The 26556-nt window shown below is 44.4% G+C and overlaps 1 protein-coding gene across 1 annotated transcript; it reads left to right on the top strand.

Annotated features, from left to right (window-relative positions):
• Nucleotides 1-13499: 13499 nt before the first annotated feature.
• LOC116829713 (olfactory receptor 10A7-like) lies at nucleotides 13500-14466 on the top strand. Its single transcript, XM_032788674.2, is given in 2 exon segments — nucleotides 13500-14428; nucleotides 14430-14466. Coding segments are annotated over 2 exon segments (966 nt in total).
• The last annotated feature ends 12090 nt before the right edge of the window (nucleotides 14467-26556 follow it).

Below are 26556 nucleotides of genomic sequence, written 5' to 3' on the forward strand. Positions count from 1 at the left end.
GTGCCTCTCCCCTGGAGCATCCCATGTGTCTGGGAGAGGAGCATGAGAAACCTCACCTAAATTGCCAGGGCAGATCAGCATGGAGCACATCATTAGTTACAGAGCTGAGTCAGTCGCAGAACAGATGGTCTCAACTTTTGTACTTGGTGATCCTTTAACACAGCAGCATACTGAGTATGACCCTCCACATTAAAATTAAAAAATTTTTTTTAATATATTTAACACAATTACTAAATGCTGGCCGGCAAAGCAGGGGTTTGAGTGAGCGCGACAGCTCGCACCCCCTCACATGAATAACCATGTGACACCCTGAAGGCGTCCGACCCCCGTTTAGACACCCCTTGCGTAGAGCGCAGAATCTCTTTTTCCACAATGAATACACGAAAATACTGAAACACACTTTTGATGCGACCTACCTTGCTGCAATCTCTGTACGTAATTCAACGTGCTCAGAGTCACTGGAGCAACAATTAACACACTGCGAACTGAACGCATTGCGCGGGTTTGGTCAACACTAAAACGTTCTAGGGAGGGTGGATGAATTGTATACAGTGTTGATCAATTTTTTATTTCTAAGAAATGTGAATAAAGACTTATAAATATAAAATTTTGTTTTCTGACACATCTTTAGTGACATTATTGTAGTCCACTGGAAAGGATTGAGATTGGCACCGGCCTCAGGTAAATTGAAGTATAGCAGACCCCTGCCTCCAGAGGTTAGAACAGTTGAAAACGAAATGTAGAATGCAGCTCTTTTACAGTCCTTTTGCCGGCTGGCTTGTGTTTCTTTTGTCGTCCCTCAAAAAACCGCTATATCCAGCATATGGCATGGAAACTAAAGAGTCTGTTCATGAGGCCATGCCCCTGCATCCTTGCTATATCCACAAGTGTTATTCTGCCTTTTCTCGGTAGAGTCAATTGTATAAATGATGGTCCTTAATGGCCATCAGCATCTAGCACGTGCGATCCCAAATTGTTGGGTGTCACCCAGAAGCATAGCCACAACGGTTTGAAATACAGACAAAAGAAACAGTACGTATAACTTTAAATACAAAAAATGATACATGCATAATCATATACCTAGAATCATAACCTCCTTCAGAGACACCTTACTCTAGCTCATTGACAAGATTTGGCTGCACTACAGGATTCTTGGTTACAATAATGGTCCTAACTGTCACAGTTCTGTGTCAATAACGTCAACCCCAATGCAAAATTGGATGCAAAGGAAGGAATGACACAACATTGACTGTTCCACAGAGCTCCCCATCCCTTGGTTCTGTTCTTACGTAACTAGTATTGGAGTGATCAATCAGTGTAAAACAGAAATGGTTTACAAATCAATGTGTGAATAACAATGATTGATCTTCATTATAACTCAGGGAAACTGTTTAGAAATAAGAGCTGGATTGGATCTGCTATTGTTCCTGTATGTCTGGTGATCTTTGCAAGATCAAGAACATAGCTACTTTTATCCATACAGCGTTGGCAAACTTTTGGAATCAATAACATTAAGTAATGTAGATACTATGTGTCCATAGTATAGGAATCTTGGAATTCTAGCGTATGAAAGCAATGCTTAGGTGTGCCTCTGTTTTATACTTTTCAATTGCAGCAATAAAAATCTGGAATAGTTTTTTCTTATGAAACGGAGTTGCCAGGACATACTGTTGTCAACAATCAGCATTACAAGGGTCTTTTTAACTAAAGTGACTTTTATGCAATAACTCCTTAACATGTCAAGAGATTTCCAAAGAGATTAGCAACATTGTATGTTTTAGAATGCTTTGCTATTAAGCAACAACTTAGCTGAAAAATCACCCATTAGCAATACAACAAATCCATTGCAGTGTACATCACAGCAATTTTTGTTAGCCTTTTGTTTACATACCTTAACTGATCAAAGTTTTTCTTTCTTCTCGTTCTGAGGGGTCAAATCCTGACTTTTGCTTAAAGATCATTCCACTGCGCTGTTTGGGTGTGGTCTCTTTTCCAGCTATAGCTGTTTTCCTCTCCTGCCAGCGCACGGTAATTTGCATTAACAGCAGACAGGAGCCGTGTTCACGGGGAGTTTGAGTATGTGCAGCAAGAGTACGACACTATTGCAAGAGTGGCCTATTGTGACATATTGACAAGTCCTGTAACATCCTGGACAAACCTGATTGAATTATGTTTCATCTCTTTGGAGAGTTTAGTATTAAAAATGCAAATGTTTGTTACTGTTAGGATTGTGGTGGGCATTCTTTAAAGGAAGGCAATTGCTGGGGCTATTGGGGACTTCATTGCTACATGCCACACGCTTGCATTCTAGTGATGTATTTGGTATCTGCTTGTTTGCCGATGTGCTGCTGATATTCCTATACATGTGAAACAGGCTTCATAGAAGCCTGAGAAAGGCCTACCTGAAAATACCTTCATAGTCCGAGATAGATGGCGAGCGTTTCCTGAGATGGAGCCCTAACTTCAAAGTCTTCTCCACAGCAGAGCAGAGAGTGAGAACGTTATAGGTTTTTTTCCCACTCACCAGTTTTTTCCGCACCAATCCAACAATAGCATTAAAGTGTATAGGGGATGCTTCCATATCTGGATTGATCAAATTAGTCTTCTTTTCTAATGCATGAAAATACTTGGTGAATAGGTGTCAAATTTCAAGCACAGGTCAAGCAATACTCTTAGGGTTTTTGTTTGTTTATTGTTTTGTTTCCCCCCTCTTATCTCATTCCTAACTTTTTCCCAACATGTCATGCAGTCTATTTGCTATTCTCATTATGGCTAGCATCGGCATGGAGCTATGGGAGATGAAATGGTTTCTGTTTGGGGTCTAGCTCCTAGGGCACTTTTAAAATCCAAGGTTCACGTAGATTGGATACCTAAATCCATTAGGTCCTTTGCGCATCCAAGCTCAGTACTTCTTTTTGCATGGTAATGACTTGGACTCTAGTCAGAGTTTAAGGTAGCTTGTTTCAGAGAGGGATCTGCAGGGATCTTGTCCCAGGGAACAAGACAGTATTTTAAACAACTTCTCAAAATCAGTTCTTAGTCTTGGAGTCAGATGAGGAAGGCTCTTTACTCCAGACGAGTACATCTCTAAAGGTAGGTAGGGTATCCTTGGAGTGGGACGAGAAGAGTTATATCCTGACATTTTGTTTGCAGAGGTCAGATAGAGAACAGACAGACATCAGTAAGTAAGATGTAGGTAAACAACTAAGACAACAGAAAGAGAAAACAACAACGAAGGATCTCACCATTTTTATGATCCAATTTAAAGCAGGTGATTGATTCATATTTTATTCTTTTTTTAATCATTTATTTTTTCTATGCTTAGATTCTTTCCACTCCTATCTATGTCTCTTCACAGCGTCCATTGATTCTGCCATTCAGCAGTCTGCTCACACGAGGCAAGGTAGGATGAGTAATATTTTTAATGACCAGCTTCGGTTGGTGAGAGACAGAGTTTTGAGCCAGGACAGAGTTCTTCTCTCTCACAACTGAAGTTGGTCCAAATAGGTATTATCTCACCCTTCCTTGTCTCTCAATATCTGGGACAGGGACAGCTACAACTCACACTGCTGCTCAGCCTGAATTGATTGCAAAAAGAGGTTGTGGTTGGGACTCCAGCTTACTACTGGAATCACTCATCTCTCTCTCTCTCTATTTCTGAGAGCAGCACTGAGAAAAGGAGATCATTTGTGCATGTTAGCTTAGTTTCTTTTTTGGAGAGTTGTGTGTGTTTTATGGGAGGTTGGAGTGGGCTTCTACTGCGAGAACACTTACTTTTAATATAATAGTAATAATTCTGGCCATAATTGGTTCAAGACCATATGGTCCTTATAATCCAGTACCTGTCCTCACAAATCAGTGGCCTAGTGCAAGCATGCTTTAGAAGGATTGTCAGGTTTTTTCTCCACATTGACAAACAATAGAATAATGCACACAAGACACACAAGACTTTTATCAATCTGAAAAAATTTTTTAGTGTACATTGTGGGAACCTGCATGGCCTTCTAAGTAAATTCCTAGCTTAGATCTGCCCCCATAGCAAATAATATAGTTGGACCACTTCCTGTTTCCAAAACCTTCCCTGCCCTCAAATCCAACGCCTTGAGTCTTAAAAACAAGGAGAACTAACCATCCCTCCTTCTTCTCCCCCCTCTCCCTCCTTAGTTGCCTTGGAGCTTCACACCGATCAAACTCCTTGGATCTTAAACAAACAAGGCATTAACCCCTGCCCTTTTCTTTTCCCCCCCCCCCGGTGAGTTTAGATCAATACCTTGGATTCTAAAACAAGGAAAATCATCAGGTTCTAAAAAAGAAAGCTTTTAATTTAAAGAAGAAAAAGGTAAAATTTCTCTGTAAAATCAGGATGGAAAATGCTTTACAGGAGTGGTACTCTATTCATTATAGCTGAGGACCTCCCCCCACCTTAGATCAAGTTTAACTCCAGCTAAACATAGGTAAAATCCTTTCCAGAAAGAAAGCATTCACAGTTGATGAAACAAAACATAGTCTCCTCCCCCCCGGCTATACTTACAATTTTGAAACATGAGGACTGTCGAAGATTTGGACTCTGGTTGTGCTTGGTCCCTCTTGTCCCAGAGTGAACATTAACAAACAACACCACAAACAAAGACTTCCCTCCACAAGATTTGAAAATACTTGCCCCGCATTGGTCCTCTGGTCAGGTGTCAGCCAGAGTTCACTGAGTTCTTAACCCTTACAGGTAAAAAGAGACATTACCCTTACCATTGTTTTGACCGCCCCCAAATGTCAGACCGTGTAGTATCACCCCCCGCCCGTGATTTCTTCCTAGAACTTTGAATAAACAGATTAATACAAACATGCCCTTATATCTACTAATTGTGTTAAATCACTTCCCATTTTAAGGCAATTTTTAACCACTGGGATTCTGGAAAACTTTCACGAAGAGTGCATCAGCTACTTTGTTATAGCTCCTGAAATGTGTTGAATTTCAAATCAGATCTTGGAGAGCTAAATTCCACAAAGCAATTTTTTGTTGTTTCTCTTGGCAGTATTGACCCTTAGCGCAGCATCATTTCAGTTGTTAGCTGGAACCCGCCGTTCCAAACGATGGGCATGCTTTCCAGGGCATACAAAATGGCGTTAGTATTCTTTTTTTACTGATTTACCAGTGGCTTTCCATCCTCAGATAGTTTCTTGCTGAGAAACCGACAGGATGAGTTTTGATCCGGTCCTTCCTGCATTTAAAAACTGCTCCTACCCCACAGTCAGATGGCAACGGTGGTTACTAGGAATGTTTTGTCAAAGCCTGGGCCTTAGCATAGGGTCGACATGAGTGTTGCCTTAAGCTGGGTAAGGCCTTCTGACGCTTCATTTAGTCCACTTAACTGGCATTTCCCTGCGGTCTTTTTGTCAGGTCTGTTAGTGGGGCGCGATTTGGGCGTAAGTGTAGTACAAATCACCTGAATGTCCAGCCAAGCCTAGAAGGATTGGACCTGTTTCTTTGACATTGGGAACAGGACACTTTTTGGATAGCATCCACCCTTGCCTGTGGGGTTTATTGTTCCTTGACCCACCTGGTGTCCAAGGGTAAGCTCACTCTGTTTTGGTCTATTTGACCCTTTTCCGCCTTAACAGTTAGTCCTTGCCTGCTGATGCGCTCAAAGACTTTTTCTCAGTGTCTAGGTCGGGCCCAGGTATCAGAAAAATGGCCACATCATCGAGGTAGGCAACTGCGTATTCTCCCATCCAGCTACAGACCATTCACCAGCTTTGGGAGGTGGCGGGTGCATTTCGCCGCCGAAAAGGAAGCACATCAATGTAATACACCCCTGCATGAGTGTGATGAATTAAGTCTGACCTTTCTTTGGCAGGTTTCACTCATTGGTACCTTTTTGCCAGTACCCTTGGTTAAGTCTTATTGTAGGAGTATGAACTGGGCACGTTGCCACTTTTCAATAGTATCGGTACTGGCTTGGATAGTTGTCCGGGATGAGTTACAGGCATTTAGCTATATGGTAGTCACCGCAAAGCTATTTCCTTTCTTTTGGTTTGTAGTACCAGACACTGGAGATGCCCATGCACTTCGGTAGTGGTGCGGATTATACCCGTCTGTATCTGTTTTGGATCTCCCGTTCTATAGCACTGTGCATTGAGGAGACAGCCGGAGGTGGGGTTCTAATTAGGTGAGCATTACCTGTTTACAACAAGAGTGTTGCCAGTTTCAGTCCATCTGGGTGGCTGAGAACAATGGAGCGAAGCATAGTGCACAGCCTCTGATCTGTTGCCGCTGCAGACGTTCCAAGAGGTTGTGGCAGAGGGTCACCTTTTCGCACGCCACTGTCACTCTTTCTTCAATGTACGACACCAATAGGCCAAGTTCAGCGTTCATCTTTCTCCCTGCGGCTGTAAACTGACAACCTTTAAGTCTCTGGAATAAAAGGGCTTGAGAGAATTAACATTGGTACGCTTGTTAGGATTTAGGGTGAGGGGGAATTGATAAATGGATAGTTAACAGCTCCTTAGGTGCTCTTGGACCGGGTTGAATGGCCCTTACCATGGATGCTTCCATCTTATGGGCTTGCTTGCGCTTCAGACATAACCTTGGGTCTCTACTATTTGAAGGAATGCTCTCTGTATGTTTATCATACCAGGCCTTTTGCTCTTCTGAGCTCATTAGGTTTTCTTTAGCAAGGGGCTAAAGAGTGTCAGGGTTGCTTTGTAGGTGCTTACAAAATCTAAGGAATGTTAGTTATCCTGGAGAAAGAGCATTAATCCCTCCATGCTGCTTCACCAACTGGTAATGGCCCTTAACCTCGTGGGCCAATACACCAAGTTTGATTGTGAAAACCCTAAAACTGGGATGTGGTAACAGCCCTGTAGGCAAAAAAGCAACTGCTGCAACACTAGGTCCCAATCCAATCATTGGTGTGTTCATTTATTGAATTTCTGTAATCATAGCCCCCAAATGTATCCATTAAACCTCTCCACCAGGCCATTGGTTGATGGATTGGTAAGGGGTGGCAACACATGATTCTCCCATGGCTTTCCACAGATCTTTCATGGTCCCTGCTAGGAAATTAGTTTCCTGAATCTGTAAGGATGTCGGAGGCGCCAAGCCTAACACCTGGCAAAATGTCTGTTATAGGCCTGGCACACACTTTTAGCCTTGGTGTCGCTACTGTTTCCGGCCTCAAGGTAGCAAAGTTCCAAAAGTCAGTATGTACTGCTTTCCTCTGGAGGTCTTTTTTAGAGAAAGGACCCAAGATAATATTCCACACTACTTTCTGAAATGGACCTCAATTATGGGGACTGGGCTGGGAGGGCTTTGACCTGGTCTTGGGGCTTTCCACTCGTTGCACACCTCACAAGACCGGACTAATTAGCAACTCCTTGCCATCCCTCCCAGTGAAAGATTCCCCAACCTGAGTCTTTGGTTCTGTTCACCCCAGAATGGCCACTGGGAGATCATGGGGCTGAGCTTAGAGCTTTCCCGGTACTTAGTTGGAACTACCAACTGATTTTTGAGGATGCCAGTGTTCCTGGTGTCCACCAGAAAGGTGTCCCTTGTATAAAGTCATTGTTCTACACAAAACCGGTGATTGGTTAGAGAGTGAGAGCGTTGGGTTGCTCCATGCTGCCACCCAAGCTTCTGAAGGCTGTTCATCTGGCTTCTGCTCAGTCTGCACTGTTCCCTTAGGCTGGAGCACCAGTACCTACTTAGACTGTGACTTGGGCTTAGGTCCCTCTGGAAGCGTGTAAGTGATGGGTTGTTTTTCGTTTGATGGTGAATCACTTTCCGCTGGTGCACTAGGCCGATAATTCAGCTTTGGCTTGAGCCTCTTGGGTAGGGTTGTCTGCCTGCTTTCTTGCCAGTTATCAAGCCACTGGTGCCTCTGCATCGTGGTATGGGATGGGTTTGCAAGCGCTGCCATCAGATGCTGCAATTTGATTCTGGTTGCTGGTTGCTTTCCAGTTCCGGTTGTGGGATTGGATGGCATTTTATGGCTGTTTGCCGTCATTGCAGGGGAATCGGGTCATCCACCCCTCTGTCTGGATCTTTTGGTAACACAGACGGGGCCCTTCTGGATGGCTCAGGAACTGAGAGTGATGTGGTCTGGAAAGCTTGCCTGGCTTGGCTGTGTGTACCATTCCACCCTCTTGGGCCTGCCTCGCCTGGTTGGCCAAGTCTTCCCTCAGTAGCATGGGGATGGAATTGTTCATAAACTTTCAAAATGTCCACATTTCCTGACAGCCTTTGTACTGGACAGAGCAGTTCAGCTGTAGGCAGTTTACAGATTTTAGACATGATGGAGATGAATTGTCAACTTGGCCTTTGAGTTTTGATGATTGGGGTCCACTAAGGATTGGTGGATAAGCTGGAAACTTGTGCCCCCGTTGTCTGTCACGCAATAACCTTCTTTCCACTCACTTTTCAAGTTTCCCTTTGCCCGAGGGTATTTGAGAGCATCTGGGCCTGGGGATCGTTTGTGCGTGTGCCGATGGTGTAATGAACCTGCACTCAGTGGGTTCTTAGGCCGTTGGCCTTTATATGTCCCAGTTCATTCATTAAATCATCGTCCAGCTGGAACTGGAATCACTGAGCAAAGGTGGGTTTGCTGGAGACTGGTGAGGTTGGGACAATTAGGGATGTCTGGGGCTCTTGGCGTTGAGGCGGAGGTCTTGGGTTGCCTCTCAGTGACAGGGGGTTTATTTTCAGTTTGTTCCCTTTATATTTGCTCCCCCTTGGCTAGTAGTTTTTTTTCTTTTTTGCACTTTCACCCATTGGCTCAATTTTCCCCACCTCCGATTTACAGTTTTGGATTTCGCCATCTAGGATGTACCTTTCTATTTCCTTCAGGAAACACCTTAAGAACTGTTCCATTATGCATTAGGAAGGACAGATCGTCAGAGAGTTAGCATTGCCTCCTGATATTCAAGGCCTTCCCAATTTTTCTGATCTGGTAGGCGGTCGGGGTAAATGACGCATTTGTTTTTTTATCTTAGGGCTCCGGAACCGGCCGATGGGATGGCCCCAGGTGTTAGCCTCATTCTGATTCTGGCCTTGGTTTGCAAAGTTGTTAATTGTTTCATGGTTTTCCCTAGGCATTTTAGCCTGTGGCCTCAGCTCTATCATTACTGTTTCGTGTAGAGATGTTTGTCCCAAGGCAGGCCTTCAATTTCTAGAAGGCCTCAGATATCATTCACCTAGCCTTGTAGGTGGGGAAATTTCGGAATGGGAACAGTACTGGAGAAGGGTTATTAGGTTTGGCTGGTACATCTTGGCTTAGCCTTTGCTAATTTCCAGGGCCTGACTGGTGGGCCTCCCTTTGATTTCTCCAGCTCTTTGTGCTTCATCTCCATAGCTCCTCCTGTGGGCAGCCTCTAAGCTTTCTCTTCTTCTTTCTCTCCTCTCCAATCTCTCTCTGTGGTCGCCACCTTGTCTTTCTCCTCTGCTTCCAGCTAGTCGCTCCTTTGTTTAGTTGCTTTCTTCGGCACTCATTTTCTGTTTTTTGTGCTTGGCCAACACTCTCTGCAGCTCAGGGCAGCTTGGTTAACAGGAGGATTTCTGGCACTATCTATTACCGGAGAGGTAGAAAGAAAGAAAACAATTCAGCTTGTGTAATGCCTTCTTGCTTGTCTGTTACTCAGCGATTAAGCCTCCTCCTAACAAAGACCCTGTTAAACTTAACACTCTGCCTCAGGCTGCTTTCCAAGCAGCTGAAAGGAGAGAAAAAATTCTACTGGCTTTTGGTTCCTAAACATCACCACCGCTGCTCACCTGTCAAGGTTTTTCTCCCTTTGAACTTTAGAGAACAACTGTGGGGAAACCTGCATGGACCTTTCTAAGCTTAATTCCTGCTTAGATCTGGTAATGCTGCCACTTGCCAAAAAATTATAGTGTTTGGCACAACTTCCTGTTCCCCAAAAACTTCTCTGGGGAAACACAAATCCAACCCCTGGTCTTAAAATAAAGGAAAAATTAACCAACCCCCCTTCTTTTTCCCCCCCCCCCAGATTTCCCTCCCTGAGTTGCCTTGGAAGTTCCTCACCGATCCAAACTCTTTTCAGGTAAAAAGAGACATTTTACTCTTAACATTGTTTATTGATAGAAGGAGTGAACAGAATAGAGCAATTTGATTGAGGTGGATCCCCATTTTTTTTTCCCTTTTTCTTTGTTTTTGGGGGGGTTCCAGTCCCAGCTTCTAACGGTCAGAGGTTTATGGACTCCCCAAGAGTTAGGAAGAGTCCCTGACTGCTTGCCTAATAGCCATTTGATGGACCAATTCCCTCCATGAAATGTATCTTTCTTTTTGTACCCAGTTCATACTTTGGGCCTTCACAAGGTCCCCTGGAAACAAGTTAAAACTGGTGAACAGGCTCCTGTCTCTGTTAATGCAAATTACCTGGCTGGCAGGGAGATGAAAGACTTGCTAATAGCTGTTAGCAAAGAGACCACACCCAAACAGCCAGTGAATTCTGTTAAGCAAGAAAGCTCAGGATTTGACCCCTCAGAACAGGAAGAAAAGAAAAAAACTTTATCATGTTAATGGTATTAAACAAAAGGCATAACAAAAATGCTTGTGCATGTACACCTGCAATGGATTTGTTGTTATTGCTAATGGTGATTTTTTCAGCTAGTGTGTTGCTAATAGCAAACATTCTAAAAACATACAATGTGCCTAATCTTTTGGAAAATCTCTTGAACATGTTAAGAGTTATGCATAAGAATGCACTTTATGTTAAAAGACCTTGTAATGCTGATGTTGAACAGTATAGTCCTGGCACTTTTCAAAAGAGAAAAGACATTCCAGATTTTATGTGCTGAATGAAAAGTAAAACAGAGGCACACTAACATTGCTTTCATAGCTAAATTCCAAGATTCCTATACTATGGACAACATTAGTATCTACATTAACTTAATGTTAATTGAGTTCCAAACATTTGCCAACGCTTGTATGGATAAAGTAGCTATGTTCTTTAGATCTTGGCAAGATCACCCAAGACATACAGGAACAAGAGCAGATCCAATCCACTATTATTCTAAACAAGTTTTCCCTTGAGTTTATAATGAGATTCAATCATGTTATTCCACATGATTTTGATAAACCATTTCTGTTTTACACTGATATGACTTCAAACCCAATACTAGCTACAGTAAGACAGAACCAAGGATGGGGAGCTCTTGGGATACAGTCAATGATGTTTGTGTCATTCCTTCCTGCATCAATTTTGCATTGGGGTGTGACGTTATTGACACAAACTGTGACAGTAGAGACCATTATTGTAACCAAGATCCTGTAGTGGCACCAAATCTTGTCAAATTGAGCTTAAGTAAGGTGTCTCTGAGGAGGTTATGATTTACTGGTTATGATTATGCATGTATCATTTTTTTGTATTTAAAGTTATACGTACTGTCTCTATATTGTCTGTATTTCAAACTTGTGCTATGCTTCTGGGTGACACCCCAGACAATTTGGCATCAGCACTGCCTAGACTGCTTGATGGCCCATTAAGGACCATCAGTTATACAATTGACTCACCGAGAAAAGGCAGATACACCTTGTGACTCAGCAAGGCATGCAGGGGCATGCCTATGAACAGAACTCTTAGGTTTTTCCATGCCATATGCTGGATAGCTTGTATTTGAGACAAAAGAAACACAAGCCACACGGCAAAAGGACTGTAAAAGGCAGCTGCATCATCTACATTTCGTTTTCAATCTTGCTTCTAACCTCTGGAGCAGGGGTCTCATACTCAATTTACCTTAGGGCCAGTGCCAATCCTCAAATCCTTCCAGTGGACCAATAATGTCACTAAAGATGGTGTTCAGAAAACAAAAATTTTATATTATAATTTTTATTTCAAATTTCTTAGAAATAAAAAAATTGTCATACAACTGTATACAATTCTTCACCTCCCAGAGAGTTTTTAGTGTTGACCAGACACCTGGCAATGCTTCAGTTCCGTCAGTGTGTTAATGTTTGGCCTCAGTGACTGAGCAGTTGAAACCTTCAGGATTGCAGCAAGGCGTGCATCAGATAGTTGTGTTCAGTATTTTTACGTGTATTCATTGTGGAAAAAAGAGATTCTGCCTCTACGCCAGGGGTTCTCAAACTGGGGGTCGGGACCCTCAGGGTGTCACAAGGTTATTACATGGGGAGGGGGGCGAGCTGTCGGCCTCCACCTCAAACCCTGCTTTGCCGCCAGCATTTATAATGGTGTTAAATATATTAAAAAAAATTTTTTAATTTATGGTGGAGGGGTCATACTCAGATGCTTGCTGTGTTAAAGGGATCACCAGTACAAAAGTTTGAGAACCTCTGTTCTGCGCTGACTCTGCCTGGTAACTAATGATGTTGCCTCCATGGCTGACTCTGCCTGGCAATTAGTGATGGTTTCTCTGTCCCTCTCCCCCAGACAATGGGAGCTCCAGGGGGAGAGGCGCCTGTAGGTGAGATTCCTGGCAACGTGTCTGCCTGCGTCTCTCCTCTGCAGGCAGAAGTGGGGAGGTTCTCTAGCCACAGATAGCCAGTGGACTGAGACTTTGAGACCCCTGCTCTGGAGGAACTTTGCTACAAACTGAAGCTCTAAACAAAGGACTGAATGACCCATCCAAGTGTGGATGTACTCAAGAGACTTGATTTGAATCTGCAGTTTGTTCCATCACTGCTAAAAGCCTGAACCAAGAAGTTTGCCATTAGATTTTAGATTCTAAAGGATAGACAACAACGTGATTTGTGGGTAAGATCTGATTTGTATATTGACCTGGGTCTGGGGCTTGGTCCTTTGGGATTGGAAGAACCATTCTTCTTTTACTGGGATATTGATTCTCATAACGAGGCATCCCCATGCGGAGCGATGCTAGTGTTGATACTGGGAAATTGGAGTGTCTAAGGGAATTGCTTGTGTGACTTAGGGTTAGCCAGAGGGATAAAACCAAAGTTTTCTCTGTTTGGTTGGTTTGCTGTGCCTTAGTAAAGGAACTCCAGTTTTGGGCTGTAATTGCCCTTCAATTTATCATGAACTGATACTCTCAGTTGTGTCCCGCCAGAGGACTCATCATTACATATGGATAGATTAATTTCCATTAATTCTAATGAGACCAGTGCCTATTGACACTAGATTGCATTGAAAAATCTGAGTAGACAATTTCAGTTGTTAAGCTCTGATATATCACGAGGTGGGATATAATAGATAACCCAATACTGATATGACAGATTAGACCAGTTGTCTACCAGAGATATGGGCTGTTATATTAGTCATTGCTCTAATATGGAAGAGGGAGGTCTACATGGGTACCAATCTTCTGTCCTCTGACTGAGACTCCTGGCACTTTGCTCTAAAGTCTACATCTAGCCTTAAAATTTCAACCTGTAACTGGGAAAGGAAGGGAATATTCTGAATATTGATGGTATTAATTCACGAGACTTGATTAACTTTTCATGCTGTGTTCTTCCAATTCAATTGCCCAGATTGTTTTTTTTTTTTGTTTGTTTTTTTGTTCCTAGACTCAACCTATGACAGACACCGAATGGAGAAACCAAACGACCATCACAGAATTTATCCTCCTGGGATTTGGGGATTTCTCTGACTTGCAAATTCTTCTCTTTCTAATGTTCCTAGTGATCTATATTGCAACCACACTTGGGAACACTCTCATTGTGGTGCTTGTTGTGACTGATCAGCACCTTCACATCCCCATGTACTTCTTCCTCTGGAACTTGTCCTACTTGGAGACCTGCTACACCTCTACCTTCCTGCTCAGGTTACTGGCCAGTCTGCTGACTGGGGATAGAACCAGCTCATTCAGTGGCTGCTTCACACAAATGTATTTTTTTGGTTTTCTGGCAGGTACAGAATGCTGTCTCCTAGTAGCAATGTCGTATGATCGGTATTTAGCGATATGTAAACCCCTGCACTATTCAACTCTTATGAATACCAGGTTTTGCCTTCAGCTGGCTGCTGGAGCAAGGTTAAATGGTTGTTTGGCTACTACTATCTTTATATTATTCATGTCATCCTTAATATTTTGTGGCCCGAATGAAATTGACCACTTTTATTGTGACTCCATCCCATTGATAAAACTCTCCTGCAGTGACACACACCTAATCATATTCATGAATTTCATACTAATCTGTGTATTCCCTCTGCCTCCATTCCTACTAACCCTGACATCCTATGTGTGCGTCATTGCCACCATCCTGAAAATCCCTTTCACCACTGGGAGGCAGAAGGCCTTTTCTACCTGCTCCTCTCACCTCATCGTGGTGACAATTTTCTATGGCACAATAATGATTGTCTACATGCTACCAAAACGTGACAAACTGAGATACCTGAAAAAAGTGTTTTCCCTTTGCTACACAGTCCTGACTCCTCTGGTAAACCCCCTCATCTACAGCCTGAGAAACAGAGAGGTCAAGGAAGCCTTGTGCAAATCAGTCAGTGAATGTGGCTTTCACAAAACACGCAGAGACTCCAAGATAATAACTTAGTCTGAGGTTTTCAAAGCAGCCTGGGTGATTTAAGCAATCAGTCCCCATTAAAATTAAGTTGAAAAGTCCCATTGAAAAATCTCAGCACTAAAATGAAAAAGAATTGGAGATGATCAGCATAGAGTTACTAAGACAGTTGTTATGGTCCCTCGCTGTGTCCATGTAACACAACTTATAGGAAATTGCCATTGTGGACAGCTCTGTCACTTTCTCATGTTCAGCACTGATATACACTATATTATGGTATTCTTATCCATGTTATTGGCAATTCACCTTATGTGAAAAGGGTGCACAGTGTTCAAAACTGCACAGAGCAAACATTGTGTAAGACACAAAATTCACTAACCATCAACTTAAATCCTTGTGTACATCCTCTATTCATTGTTTCTCTATGTTAGATAATAAAGTCTTGTAATCAAATTCAGATGAAGTGGGTATTTTTCATAATGTTTCATATGAATATTGTGTGTGCCTCAGTGTCCCCTATAGGGTGCATATTTAATTAGATGGAGGAAAGAGCTGTTTATGCTTTGCAGAGACTTAGAGACATAGGTATGACTGATGCCTAGCTGTCTGGGGCCTGGGTATTGTCAGAGAAAAACTCAGTTCTCGCTTTCTGTTTGGGTGCAGCAAAATCCAATACTTTATTATTTCTCCAGGAATTGCAATAAAGGGAGGGAGTGCCCTAGGAAACTGGGTTGCCCCAGTCCCGGACAGGTCTCTCAACAGGTAAACAATTACAGCAAGCATTTATACCTTTGATACAGACAATAACAAGCAATAATACAGACAATAATGAGCAACAGCTGCATTTTGTTTATACATGAGCTATCCTGCTATCTTATTTTCCTCACGTCTGGGCGCCACTCTATGTATTTGATTATCAGTGCAAGGTCGTGATAACTTCTCACACAGTTCTTTCCTGCTCGCCTCACACTATCCTCGCTTCTACAAATCTCATGTCATTAGGGTTACAGCTGGCCTAACTCTTGCTAACAGACTGACATGCATTAAGATCCCTTACAAATCCTTGTCAATTCTTTCATTTCTTCCACAGTATCCATGGCCATGGAGACTTCCAGAACACAATGGCCACTGCAATTGCCCAGACATTTGCCTCCTAGCAACAAATAACCCTGGATGGCCCACCCTTAGCAGGAAGCCGGTTGAGTGTGAAAAGCTGGAGGACAAAGGACTGGGGAGGGGCCAGGTGGGATTCTTAAGTGTGGGCTGCTGGAGGCAGGGAGAAGCTTCTAGATTGGGACTACAGAGGGGTCACAGAGCTCTGTGTACATCCCTTGTTCATTGTTTCTCTATGTTAGATAATAAAGTCTTATAATCAAATTCAGATGAAGTGGGTATTTTTCATAATGTTTCATATGAATATTGTGTGTGCCTCAGTGTCCCCTATGGGGTGCATATTTAATTAGGTGGAGGAAAGGACTGTTTACTCTTCGCAGAGACTTAGACACATAGGTATGACCGATGCCTAGCTGCCTGGGGCCTGGGTACCCATGCCCATGGAGACTCCCAGAACACAATGGCCACTGCAATTGCCCAGACATTTGCCTCCTAGCAACAAATGACCCTGGATGGCCCACCCTTAGCAGGAAGCCGGCTGGATGTGAAAAGCTGGAGGACAAAGGACTGGGGATGGGCCAGGTAGGATTCTTAAGTGTGGGCAGCTGGAGGCAGGGAGAAGCTTCTGTATTGGGACTACAGAAGGGTCACAGAGGTCTGGGCTTTGGGACTGATCCAGATGTAACTTTCCATTCTCTGTATTAATGAAAGACTTTCTGTGCTGTATTCCAGACATCTCATAAACCCTCCTGCTTTTACAAGCCTGCCTGAAAGTCACTCCAGAGTTAGGAAGTCGGGGGTTCATTGCCGCCTTTGGGTGTGCAAGTCTTCCCCAAGTGTCCAATTCAGGTGGACTCACTGAGGAGAGCTCAGAGTGAGGATCAGGGGTGCTGAAGATTGCTACATTAGGTTCCAGGAGGTGGTTAAGCCAAGAGGCCTACCTTGGTGAGCGTGTGACCCTAAGGGGGCTGACAACATGAAGGGGTTCTCCCAGGGACTCTTCCAGAGCTGTTCAAGAGCACCGGACCTGTGGATACGTGACAGGATGACTTCATCATGCTTGTAACTACATGTCATTTCTTATGCCCCTAAGGACACAATGGAGAATCTAAACAGAGTTCAGGTCAGTGTCCTTTTAACCAGGGAGGGAGGTGGCCATAACCATGGTCCCATCATAGACTTTCTAATTGGTACCAGGCAGAGTGGAGACAATTTTAACCATTTTTTTATTTCCATAAAAAAGCCATATCTGATCTAAATAAATGTTTGGACAATAAAAATACTAACTCCTGGGGCAGCAGAGGTAGGGAAGTAATCCTGGGAAATCTGCCACCACTGAAATTGTGCTTATTTCCAACATATCCATCTGCAAATCCACCCAGGGCCACCCAGAGTGAGGGCAAATGGGGCAATTTGCCCTGGGCCCCTCAGTGGCCCCCACTAGAGTTTTTTGGGGCCCGTGGAGCGGGGGTCCTTCACTCACTCTGGGTGCTCTGGAAAACTCTCACAGGGGAGGGGTCCCCAGAGCTTCTTCCGCTCCAGGTATTTGGAGGCAGGGCGCCCTTCCACTCCAGGGCAGAAAGATCCCCTGCCACTGAATTACCGCCGAGGCGGGGGCCCCCTGCCGCCAATGATCCCGGGCCCCGTGAATCCTCTGAGCGGCCCTGAATCCACTATCTTCACTGCACTCACACAGGCTGGATGCAAAGAGCCAGGCCCCAGCAGTGACCTATGGACACTTCACCAGGAACAGTGTTATAGCTCTTACGTGGACTAAGCCCAGCTGTGACCAGCTCCAGCAAAGCCACAGCACCAGGATCACCAGGCCCTTGGAGGCTGGAAGTTGGGCAAACAAAGAAGTAGACTCACAAGCCAGGTCCTCTGAGACTGCCCAGATCCAGCAGCAGGTTAGCCAGGGCACATGTAGAACTGAGGCCATTCCTGGGGTTGGGTCTGTCAAACTGTCACTGATGAAGGACTCTGCATGTGCCCATGCAAGGCAGAAGCTGCTCTGCTGCTGCCAGCTGCACAAAGAAGTTCAAAGGGAGGGGAACTGTTGCAACGAGTGTCCCCAAAACTCACTGCAACAAGCACCTGTCCCACGAGGGGTTGTTCTCGGGGCACGGTGTCTAGTCAGCCCCAGGTGCCTTAGACAGCTCTGCTATATGCAGGGCCCTCTCCTTGGGGCATGAGACAACCTATGGCGAGAGGATGCGGCTACCACATACCAATGGGCAGAACTCCTGTGATGTCAAAATGGCAGCGCTGGCTCAGTCACTGGGAGGATGTCAGGGCTTGGCCAGAGACAGGGGAGATGAGCACCACTGAGAACGGTAGGACTTCAGCTCTGCAGAAATTACTTTCCAAGGGACCTAAGGAGTTAGGCACCCAAATCCTTAAGTTGGATGCTTAACTCCCTTAAACACCTTTGAGAAGCTCTGCCTGGAGAGCCACTGGTGTTCTGTCATGGTAGGTTCAGTCTATGCATTTCCATTGGAAACAGACCCCACATCAACAGAAATGCACTGGATGGGTGGGAAACCCCTGATAAACATTTGTGAGCCACGGCTGTTGTTTAAGGTGCTGTTGTAGCCACTGTCGTTAGATGTTTTTGTTGCATGTGTATGTTCTCCAGTGTATGTGCACTGGCTCTGGCCAGGTAGCCAGTACAGCAGACTTTGTCGAACAGCCCAATAAAACCACTAGACTCCTGTTCAGTAGTGAAGGCACTCATCCAGGTTTACTGCTGATGAAGCACGGTCCTAGTTGCCCGGATCAATATCTATAGTTACACTAGAATATGTATGGCCATGATAATGGATATGGCTCAGTGAACAGCAGGTATTTTCTTTTCCCTCCTAGGCTGGACAAAGACTCCCCCTCTTCTACTCTTCTTTCATATACTGATACAAACAAGTTTTGTATTGTCCCTCTGACATTGTTAGTGACTGCCCCCGACGTGGTTTGTTACCACCCAATACCTTATCAAAACATCTCTATCCTTCTTACTGTCAGCCTGACTTTATCTTTAAGGGGTCAGCATGTTCCTCTTATCTTTGTGGGGGTGTTTCTACTATTCTTGGTATCCAGGTGTTCTGGTACCATCCCTCTGGACTGTGTTTGCCTGAAATCTTAGTACCTAGGAGTGCCTCTGTTTTTACAACATCAGCCCTGTTCCTGCCAGCTTCATATATCAGAGAGTGAACCTGCCAGCAGGCATGTTTTATAACATCCTACTTCTCCTCACAGCCTGACTTTGCTTTATAGCAGAAGGGCCTGACTTCTGGTTCAGGCCTTAGGCCTTGTGTCTCAGGTTCTCTCTACTACAGCCACTAATATTGCAATCAGGCTGTTCTTTGATTTGGTGATCAGTGGCTCTATTTTGGAATAGTGCACACCTAGCAGTAGGTAAGAAATGAGGAAAGGTGTGATTATGCTCTTTTAGGGTCACTAGAGGGCAGAGGAATGGAAAGATGTAGTGATGTTGCCCAGTGGATAGCAGCCAAAGTGGAAGGGCATGAAAGGAGACGTCATGTTGCCAAATTATCACCTGAGGGAAGTGGAAAGGGAGGTGAAGTTCAATAATGGTTTATTAATTGTGAGGAAAGGGCCCTGAAGAGAAAAGGACCTCTGCAATATGTAATGAACTATGGATACTGGCAGATGTTGGGAAGTGAAAAATGGGCTGTTATACTAAATAATGGCCAGCAGGTGACATGACTCAAGAACTGGAAAAAGGCAGCTATGACAGCAAGAAGAATCCACTAACGGACTGCAAAGAAACAGGCTGGGAAATCAACACTAGATGGCAACAGAGGAGAGGAAGTGAGATGGGATGTCAGAAATACTGAGTAGCGACCAAAAGATTTTAGTAGCCAATACAATAATGGGAAAGTTATTCTAGAAAAAGGGCCAGTAGGTGGCAGCATATATTGAATATTAATAACGGTGTAGGGCAAGTACATTATAACAGGCCATCAACAGAAAGGTTGGAGTGGGACCATACCAAAAGCTGTGAAGACCGAATACAAATATGAAAGACGATTTACATTTTGTAAATCCAACAGGAAGCTCGTTTTCCAAAGGTAGATCAAATGCACCTGCTCCTCCCTTCAGGTGACTCCAGGTCTCTTCAATGAGAAAGCCCAGTTTTTGAAGAAAGAGGAGAGACAAGAACCTCAGCTGACGAACCTGAATCCTGGCGGACAAAGCCTGAGAAATAAGAGCTCATCTCTTCAAGTTTAGGCTGTGCTGTGGTTACAGGTGAGCACCAACTGCCTGACTGCATTTCTATACCTCCATGAATGTGCTTTGTGAATATGAGAGGGACAAGGTGGGTGAGCTAACATCTTATATTGCACTAACTCCTGTTGGTGAATGACAGAAGCTTTTGAAAAAAGAACAGGAATACTGGTAGCAACTTAGAGACTAACACATTTATTTGAGCATAAGCTTTTCTGGGCTACAGCCCACTTCATGAGATGCATAGAATGGAACACACAGTAAAACAATTTCAGAAAATTGACAAGAAGGTGTGAGGATACGTATCATGGAGAAATAGATTCAATTTGTGTCCTGACCCAGCCACTCCCAGTCTGTACTCAAGTCCAAGTTAATAGTATCTAGTTTTCAAATTAATTCCATTTCAGCAGTTTCTTGTTGGTCTCTGTTTTTGAAGCTTTTCTGTTGCAAAATTGCCACCTTTAAGTCTGTCACTAAGTGACCTGAGAGGTTGAAGTGTTCTCCTACTGGGTTTTGAATGTTATGATTCCTGATGTCAGATTTGTGTCCGTTATTCTTTTGTGTAAAAACTGTCTGGTTTGGTCAATGTATGTGGCAGAGGGACATAGCTGGCACATGATGGCATATATCACACTGGTAGATGTGCAGGTGAACGAACCCCTGATGGTGTGGCTGATGTGATTAGGTACTCTGATAGTGTCACTTGAATAGATATGTGGAAAGATGATCCCTCACTCTCACTGATTTTGTTACGTTGTTACTTTGAGCATCCCAAAACTGACTGCAACGAAGTCCTGTCCCGAGAGGGCTAGTTCTCACCGCACAATGCCTAGCCAGTCCTATGTGCTTTAGACAGCTCCGCTGCACTTAGGACCCTCCCCTTCTGGTGTGAGGAAACCTATGGTGAGATGAAGCATCTCCCACCTACCAACGGGCAGAATTCCTGTGATGCCCAAATGGCAGTGCTGGCTCAGTCTCATGGTGTTGTTTCTTTGATACTCCTCAGTGAGATCAGAGCATAGTGGCACGTAAAATGTGGTGTTGGAGAGTTGCCTGGCAGCCTCCTGTTCATAATCCGACCTGATCATGATGGCTACAGCACCTCCTTTGTCAGCCTCTTTGATTATAATGTCAGAGTTGTTTCTGAGGCTGTGGATGGCCTTGCGTCCTGTACAGCTGAGGTTATGAGGTAAGTCATGCTGTTTGTTCACAATTTCAGCCTGTGTTCATCTGTGGAAGCACTCTATGTAGACTCATAGACCCATAGACTTTAAAGTCAGAAGGGACCATTATTATCATCTAGTCTGACCTCCTGCACAACACAAGCCAAAGAATCTCACCCACCCAATGGAGTTTTTAACTGGGCACCAGGCAGTGATGACAATTTTAACCATTTTTTTATTTCCATAAAAAGCCATTTTGATCAAAATTAATTGGGCAATAAAAATACTTACTCCTGGGGCAGCATAGATGGGGATGTAAGCCTGGGAAATCTGCCACCACTGAAATTGTGCTTATTGCCATCATACCCCTCTGCAAATCAGCCACCTTCACTACGCTCACAAGGCTGGATGCAAACAGCCAGGCCTCAGCAGTGACCTCTGGACACTTCACCAGGAAACGCTTCATAGCAATTATCTGGGGCTAAGCCTGCTGTGACCAGCTCCAGCAAACACCAGCACCAGGCTCATAGGGCCCTTGGAGGCTGGATGTTGGGCAAACAGAGAGGTAGACTCACAAGGCAGGGGCACAGGGACTGCCGAGACCCAGCAGCGGAATGTTCCAGGGCGCGTGTAGAACTGAGGCCGTTCCTAGGTCGGGTTTGTCAAACAGTCACTGAAGAGGGACTTGGCATGTGGCCCTGCAGGGTAGAAGCTGCCCTGTTGCCAACAGCACAGAGCAGTTCAAAGGAAGGGGAACTATTGCAATGAGCATCCCCCAAACTGACTGCAACAAACACCTGTCCTGAGAGGGCTAGTTCTCAGTGCACGATGCCCAGCCAGTCCTATGGCCTTAGCTCCACTTGCACTCAGGGCCCCCCCCTTGGGCATGAGGCAACCTATGGTGAGATGAAGGGCTACCAACGGCAGAATTCCTGTGATGCCCAAATGGCAGTTCTGGCTCAATCTCTGGGAGCATGTCAGGGCTTGGCCAGAGGCGGAGAGGTGGACACTGGTGAGAACAGAAGGACTTCAGCACTGCAGGAAGGATTTTCCAAGGGCCCTAATGGAGTTATGCACCCAAATCCCTGTGAAATGAGAGTTGGGCATTTAACACCCTTAGACGCCTCTGACAATCTCAGCCTGAAGAGCCTCTGGGATCTATTTTAGTAGGTTCAATCTATGCATTTCCATTGGAAACAGAAATTCCCTCTATTGATGGGACACCCTGCAGAACCTTTGAGAGCTGCGCTTGTTGTTGTAGGTGCTGTTGTAGCCACTAATGTTGCAAACATGTTGTTGTACGATTTGGTTCTCAGTGGCTCTAATTGACAGCGCACACCTAGCAGTAGGTAAGAAATGAGAAGAGGTGAGATTTATGCTCCCTAGGGTCACTAGAGGGAGAGGAATGGGAAGTTGCAGCCCTTCTGACCAATGGCAACCAATAGCAGCCAAAGCGAGAAGGGCAAGACAGGATAAATTATGTTGACAAATGACATCCGAGGGAAGAGAAAGGGGAGTGAAGCTGTTTAATGCTCTATACGTGGTGACAAAAGGACCCGGAAAGAGATAAGGACCTCTATGTATGTAATGAACTATGGATAGTAGCAGATGTTGCAGAGTCAGAAGTGGCCAGTTTTCTAAATAATGGTCCACAGGTGACATGAGTCAAGAACTCGAAAGAGGCAGTGATAGAATAATCCATCAATCCATTAACAATCCAGACCGTCTGTCACATTATTGATTTAAACTGGGACCATATAGAACATGGTTGCATGAAGGTCCTGCAGTGGCACCAAATCTTGTAGAAAGGGGTCAAATGAGGTGTTCTAAGACAGGGTTATGGTTTATGGTTATGATTATGCTGTCTATATGTGTGTATCAATTTTAAAGTTGAAGTTATGAATATTGGCTCTATGCTGTCTGTATTTCTAACTTATGGTATGCTTCTGGGAGACATCCCAGACAAGTTGGTGTTAGCTCTGCCTAGCCTGCTGGATGGCCCATTAAGGACCATCAGCTACAAAACTATCCATTGAGAGAAGCAGATACGCCTTGTAACTCAGCAAAGTATGCAGGAACTCGCCCATGTGACTCCAGGCTCCATTTTGCTGTAATTTTCCACAGTAAGAACAAAGAGGGTTCTTACACCTGGAAAAGACTATAAAAGGCTGATGCCTCGTCTCCATCTGCTCATCAGTCCTGCTTCTTACCTTTAGAGGGACTTTGCTACAAACAGAAGCTCTGAACAAAGGACTGAATGACCCATCGCAGCTGGGGATGCACTCCAGAGACTTGATCTTGAACCTGCAGTTTATTCTATCGCTGCTCCAAGCCTGAACCAAGAACTTTGTCATTATTGTAAATTATTGATTCCACTTAACCAATTCTAGCTTTCATCTATTTCCTTTTCCTTTCTGAATAACCTTTAGATTTTGATTCTAAGGACTGGCAACAGCATGATTTGTGGTAAGATCTGATTTTTATATTGACCTGGGTCTGGGGCCTGGTCCTTTGGGATCAAGAGAACCTTTTTTCTTTTACTGGGTGTTTGGTTTTCATAACCATTCATCCCCAGGACGTGTGGACTGGTTGGTGATACTGGGAAACTGAATGTCTAAGGGAATTGCTTGTGTGACTTGTGGTTAGCCAGTGGGGTGAGAGCAAAGTCGTCTTTGTCTAGCTGGTTTGGTTTGCCTTAGAGGTGGAAAAACCCAGCCTTGGGCTGTAACTGCCCTGCTTTAAGCAATTTGTCTTGAATTAGCACTCTCAGTGGAGTCCCGCCAGAACCAGCATAGTTATACTGGGAAATGACCACTAGAAGGCAGCAGAGTAGAGGGAAGGGGGCGGGGGAGGGAGGTGTCAGAAATATTGACTAGTGACCAACGGATTTCAGTAACCAATACAATAATGGGAAAGTTATACTGTTAAATTCAGAGAGGTAGCCGTGTTAGGATGTTTCCACAAAACAATAAGGAGTCCGATGGCACCTTAAAAACTAACAGATTTATTTGGACATAAGCTTTTGTGGGTAAAAAAACACTTCTTCAGATGCATGGAATGAAATATATAGGTACAAGCATGAATATACTGACACATGAAGAGAAGGAAGTTACCTTATAGTGTGAGAACCAATGTTGACAAGACCGATTCAATCAGGGTGGATGTGATCCACTCCTAATAATTGATGAGAGAGGTGTCAATACCCAGAGAGGGAAAATTGCTTTTGTTGTGAGCCAGCAACTCCCAGTCCCTGTTCAAGCCCAAATTAATGGTGTAAAGTTTGTAAATGATTTGTAGCTCTGCAATTTTTCTTTGAAGTCTTTTTTTCCCCCCAGGATGGCTACTTTTAAGTCTCTTTTTGAATATCCAGGGAGATTGAAGTGTTCTCCTACTGGTTTTGTATTTACCATTCCTGATGTCTGATCTGTATTCATTTATTCTTTTCTGTAGAAACTGAGCTGTTTGGCCAATGTACATGGCAGAGGGGCATTGCTGGCACATAATGGCATATATTACATTAGTAGATGTACACAAGAATGAGCCCCTGATGGTGTGGCTTATCATGTGATTGGGTCCTAAGAAGATGTCACTATAGTAGATATGGAGACAGAGTAGGCAACGAGGTTTGCTACAGGGATTGGTTCCTGGGTTGGTGTTTCTGTGGTGTGGTGTGTAGTTGCTAGTGAGTATTTGCTTCAGGTTGGGGAGCTGTTTGTAAACGAGGACTGGCCTGTCTCCCAAGGTCTGTGAGAGTGAGGGATCGGGTTTCCAGGATAGGTTATAGATGGTTGATGACGTGCTGGAGAGGTTTTAGATGGGGCTGTACATGATAGCCAGTGGTGTTCTCTTATTTTCCTTGTTGAGCCTGTCATGTAGTAGGTGACTTCTGGGTACCCAATCTCACTCTGGCAATTTGTTTCCTCACTTCCCCAGATTGGTATTGTAGTTTTAAGATCTTGTAGGTGTTTGTTTCTGTCTGAGGGATTGGTGAAAATTCAGTTGTAACTTCGGGCTTGACTGTAGACAATGGATCAGGTGATGTGTCCTGAATGAAAGCTGGAGGCATGTAGGTAAATATAGTAGTAAGCAGGTTTCCAGTATAAGCTGGTGTTTATGTGACTATCACTTATTTGTACAGTAGTGTCCAGAAAGTGGATCTCTTGTGTGGACTGGTCCAGGCTAAGGTTGATGGTAGGGTGGAAATTGTTGAAATCCAGGTGGAATTCTTCAAGGGCCTCTTCCTGTGGGTCCATATGATGAAGATGTCATCAGTGTAGTGCAAGTGGAGGAGTGACGCTAGGGGATGAAAGCTAAAGAAGCATTGTTCTAAGTCAGTCATAAAAATGTTAGCATACTGTGGGGCCATAAGGGTACCCATGGCAATGCCGCTGACTTGAAGGTATAAGTTGTCCCCAAATCTGAAATGATTGTGGGTGAGGACAAAGTTTTGAAACTCAGCCACCAAGTGTGCCATGGGCACATCAGGGATACTGTTCCTGACAGCTTGTAGCCCATGCTTATGTTGAATATTGGTATCAAGAGCTTCTACATCCATGATGGGCAGGATGGTGTTTTCAGGAAGATCACCAATGCACTGTAGTTTTCTCAGGAAGTCGGTGGTGTCTCAAAGATAGATAGGAGTGCTGGTAGTGTAGGGTCCGAGGAAAGAGTCCAAATAGTGAGATAATCCTGCTGTAAGAGTGCCAATGCCTGAGATGATGGGATGTCTACAGTTTCCAGGTTTATGGATCTTGGGTAGCAGATAGAATACTCCTGGTGGGGGATCCAGGGGTGTGTCTGTGTAGATTTGTTCCTGTGCTGTAGCAGGGAGTTTGTTGAGCAGCTGGTGTTGTTTCTTTGATACTCCTCAGTGAGATCAGAGCATAGTGGCATGTAAAATGTGGTGTTGGAGAGTTGCCTGGCAGCCTCCTGTTCATAATCCGACCTGATCATGATGGCTACAGAACCTCCTTTGTCAGCCTCTTTGATTATAATGTCAGAGTTGTTTCTGAGGCTGTGGATGGCCTTGCGTCCTGTACAGCTGAGGTTATGAGGTAAGTCATGCTGTTTGTTCACAATTTCAGCCTGTGTTCATCTGTGGAAGCACTCTATGTAGACTCATAGACCCATAGACTTTAAAGTCAGAAGGGACCATTATTATCATCTAGTCTGACCTCCTGCACAACACAAGCCAAAGAATCTCACCCACCCACTCCTGTAACAAACCCCTAACCTATGTCTGAGTTATTGAAGTCCTCAAACTGTGGTTTGAAGATCTCAAGCTGCAGAGAATCCTCCAGCAAGTGACCCGTGCCCCATGCTGCAGAGGAAGGCAAAAACCTCCAGGGTCTCTGCCAATCCGCCCTGGAGGAAAATTCCTTCCCAACCCCAAATATGGCAATCAGTTAAACCCTGAGCATGTGAGCAAGACTCACCAGCCAGCACCTAGAAAAGAATTCTCTGTAATAACTCAGATCCCAACCCATCTAACATCCCATCACAGACCACTAGGCATACGTACCTGCTGATAATCAAATCCTGTGATTGATGCATGAGCCTTGTGTGCACTGTACATCAGATAAGCACCTTACCCCATA

Source organism: Chelonoidis abingdonii, unplaced genomic scaffold (genome assembly GCF_003597395.2).
Source record: "Chelonoidis abingdonii isolate Lonesome George unplaced genomic scaffold, CheloAbing_2.0 scaffold0493, whole genome shotgun sequence".
NCBI classification, from domain to species: domain Eukaryota; kingdom Metazoa; phylum Chordata; order Testudines; family Testudinidae; genus Chelonoidis; species Chelonoidis abingdonii.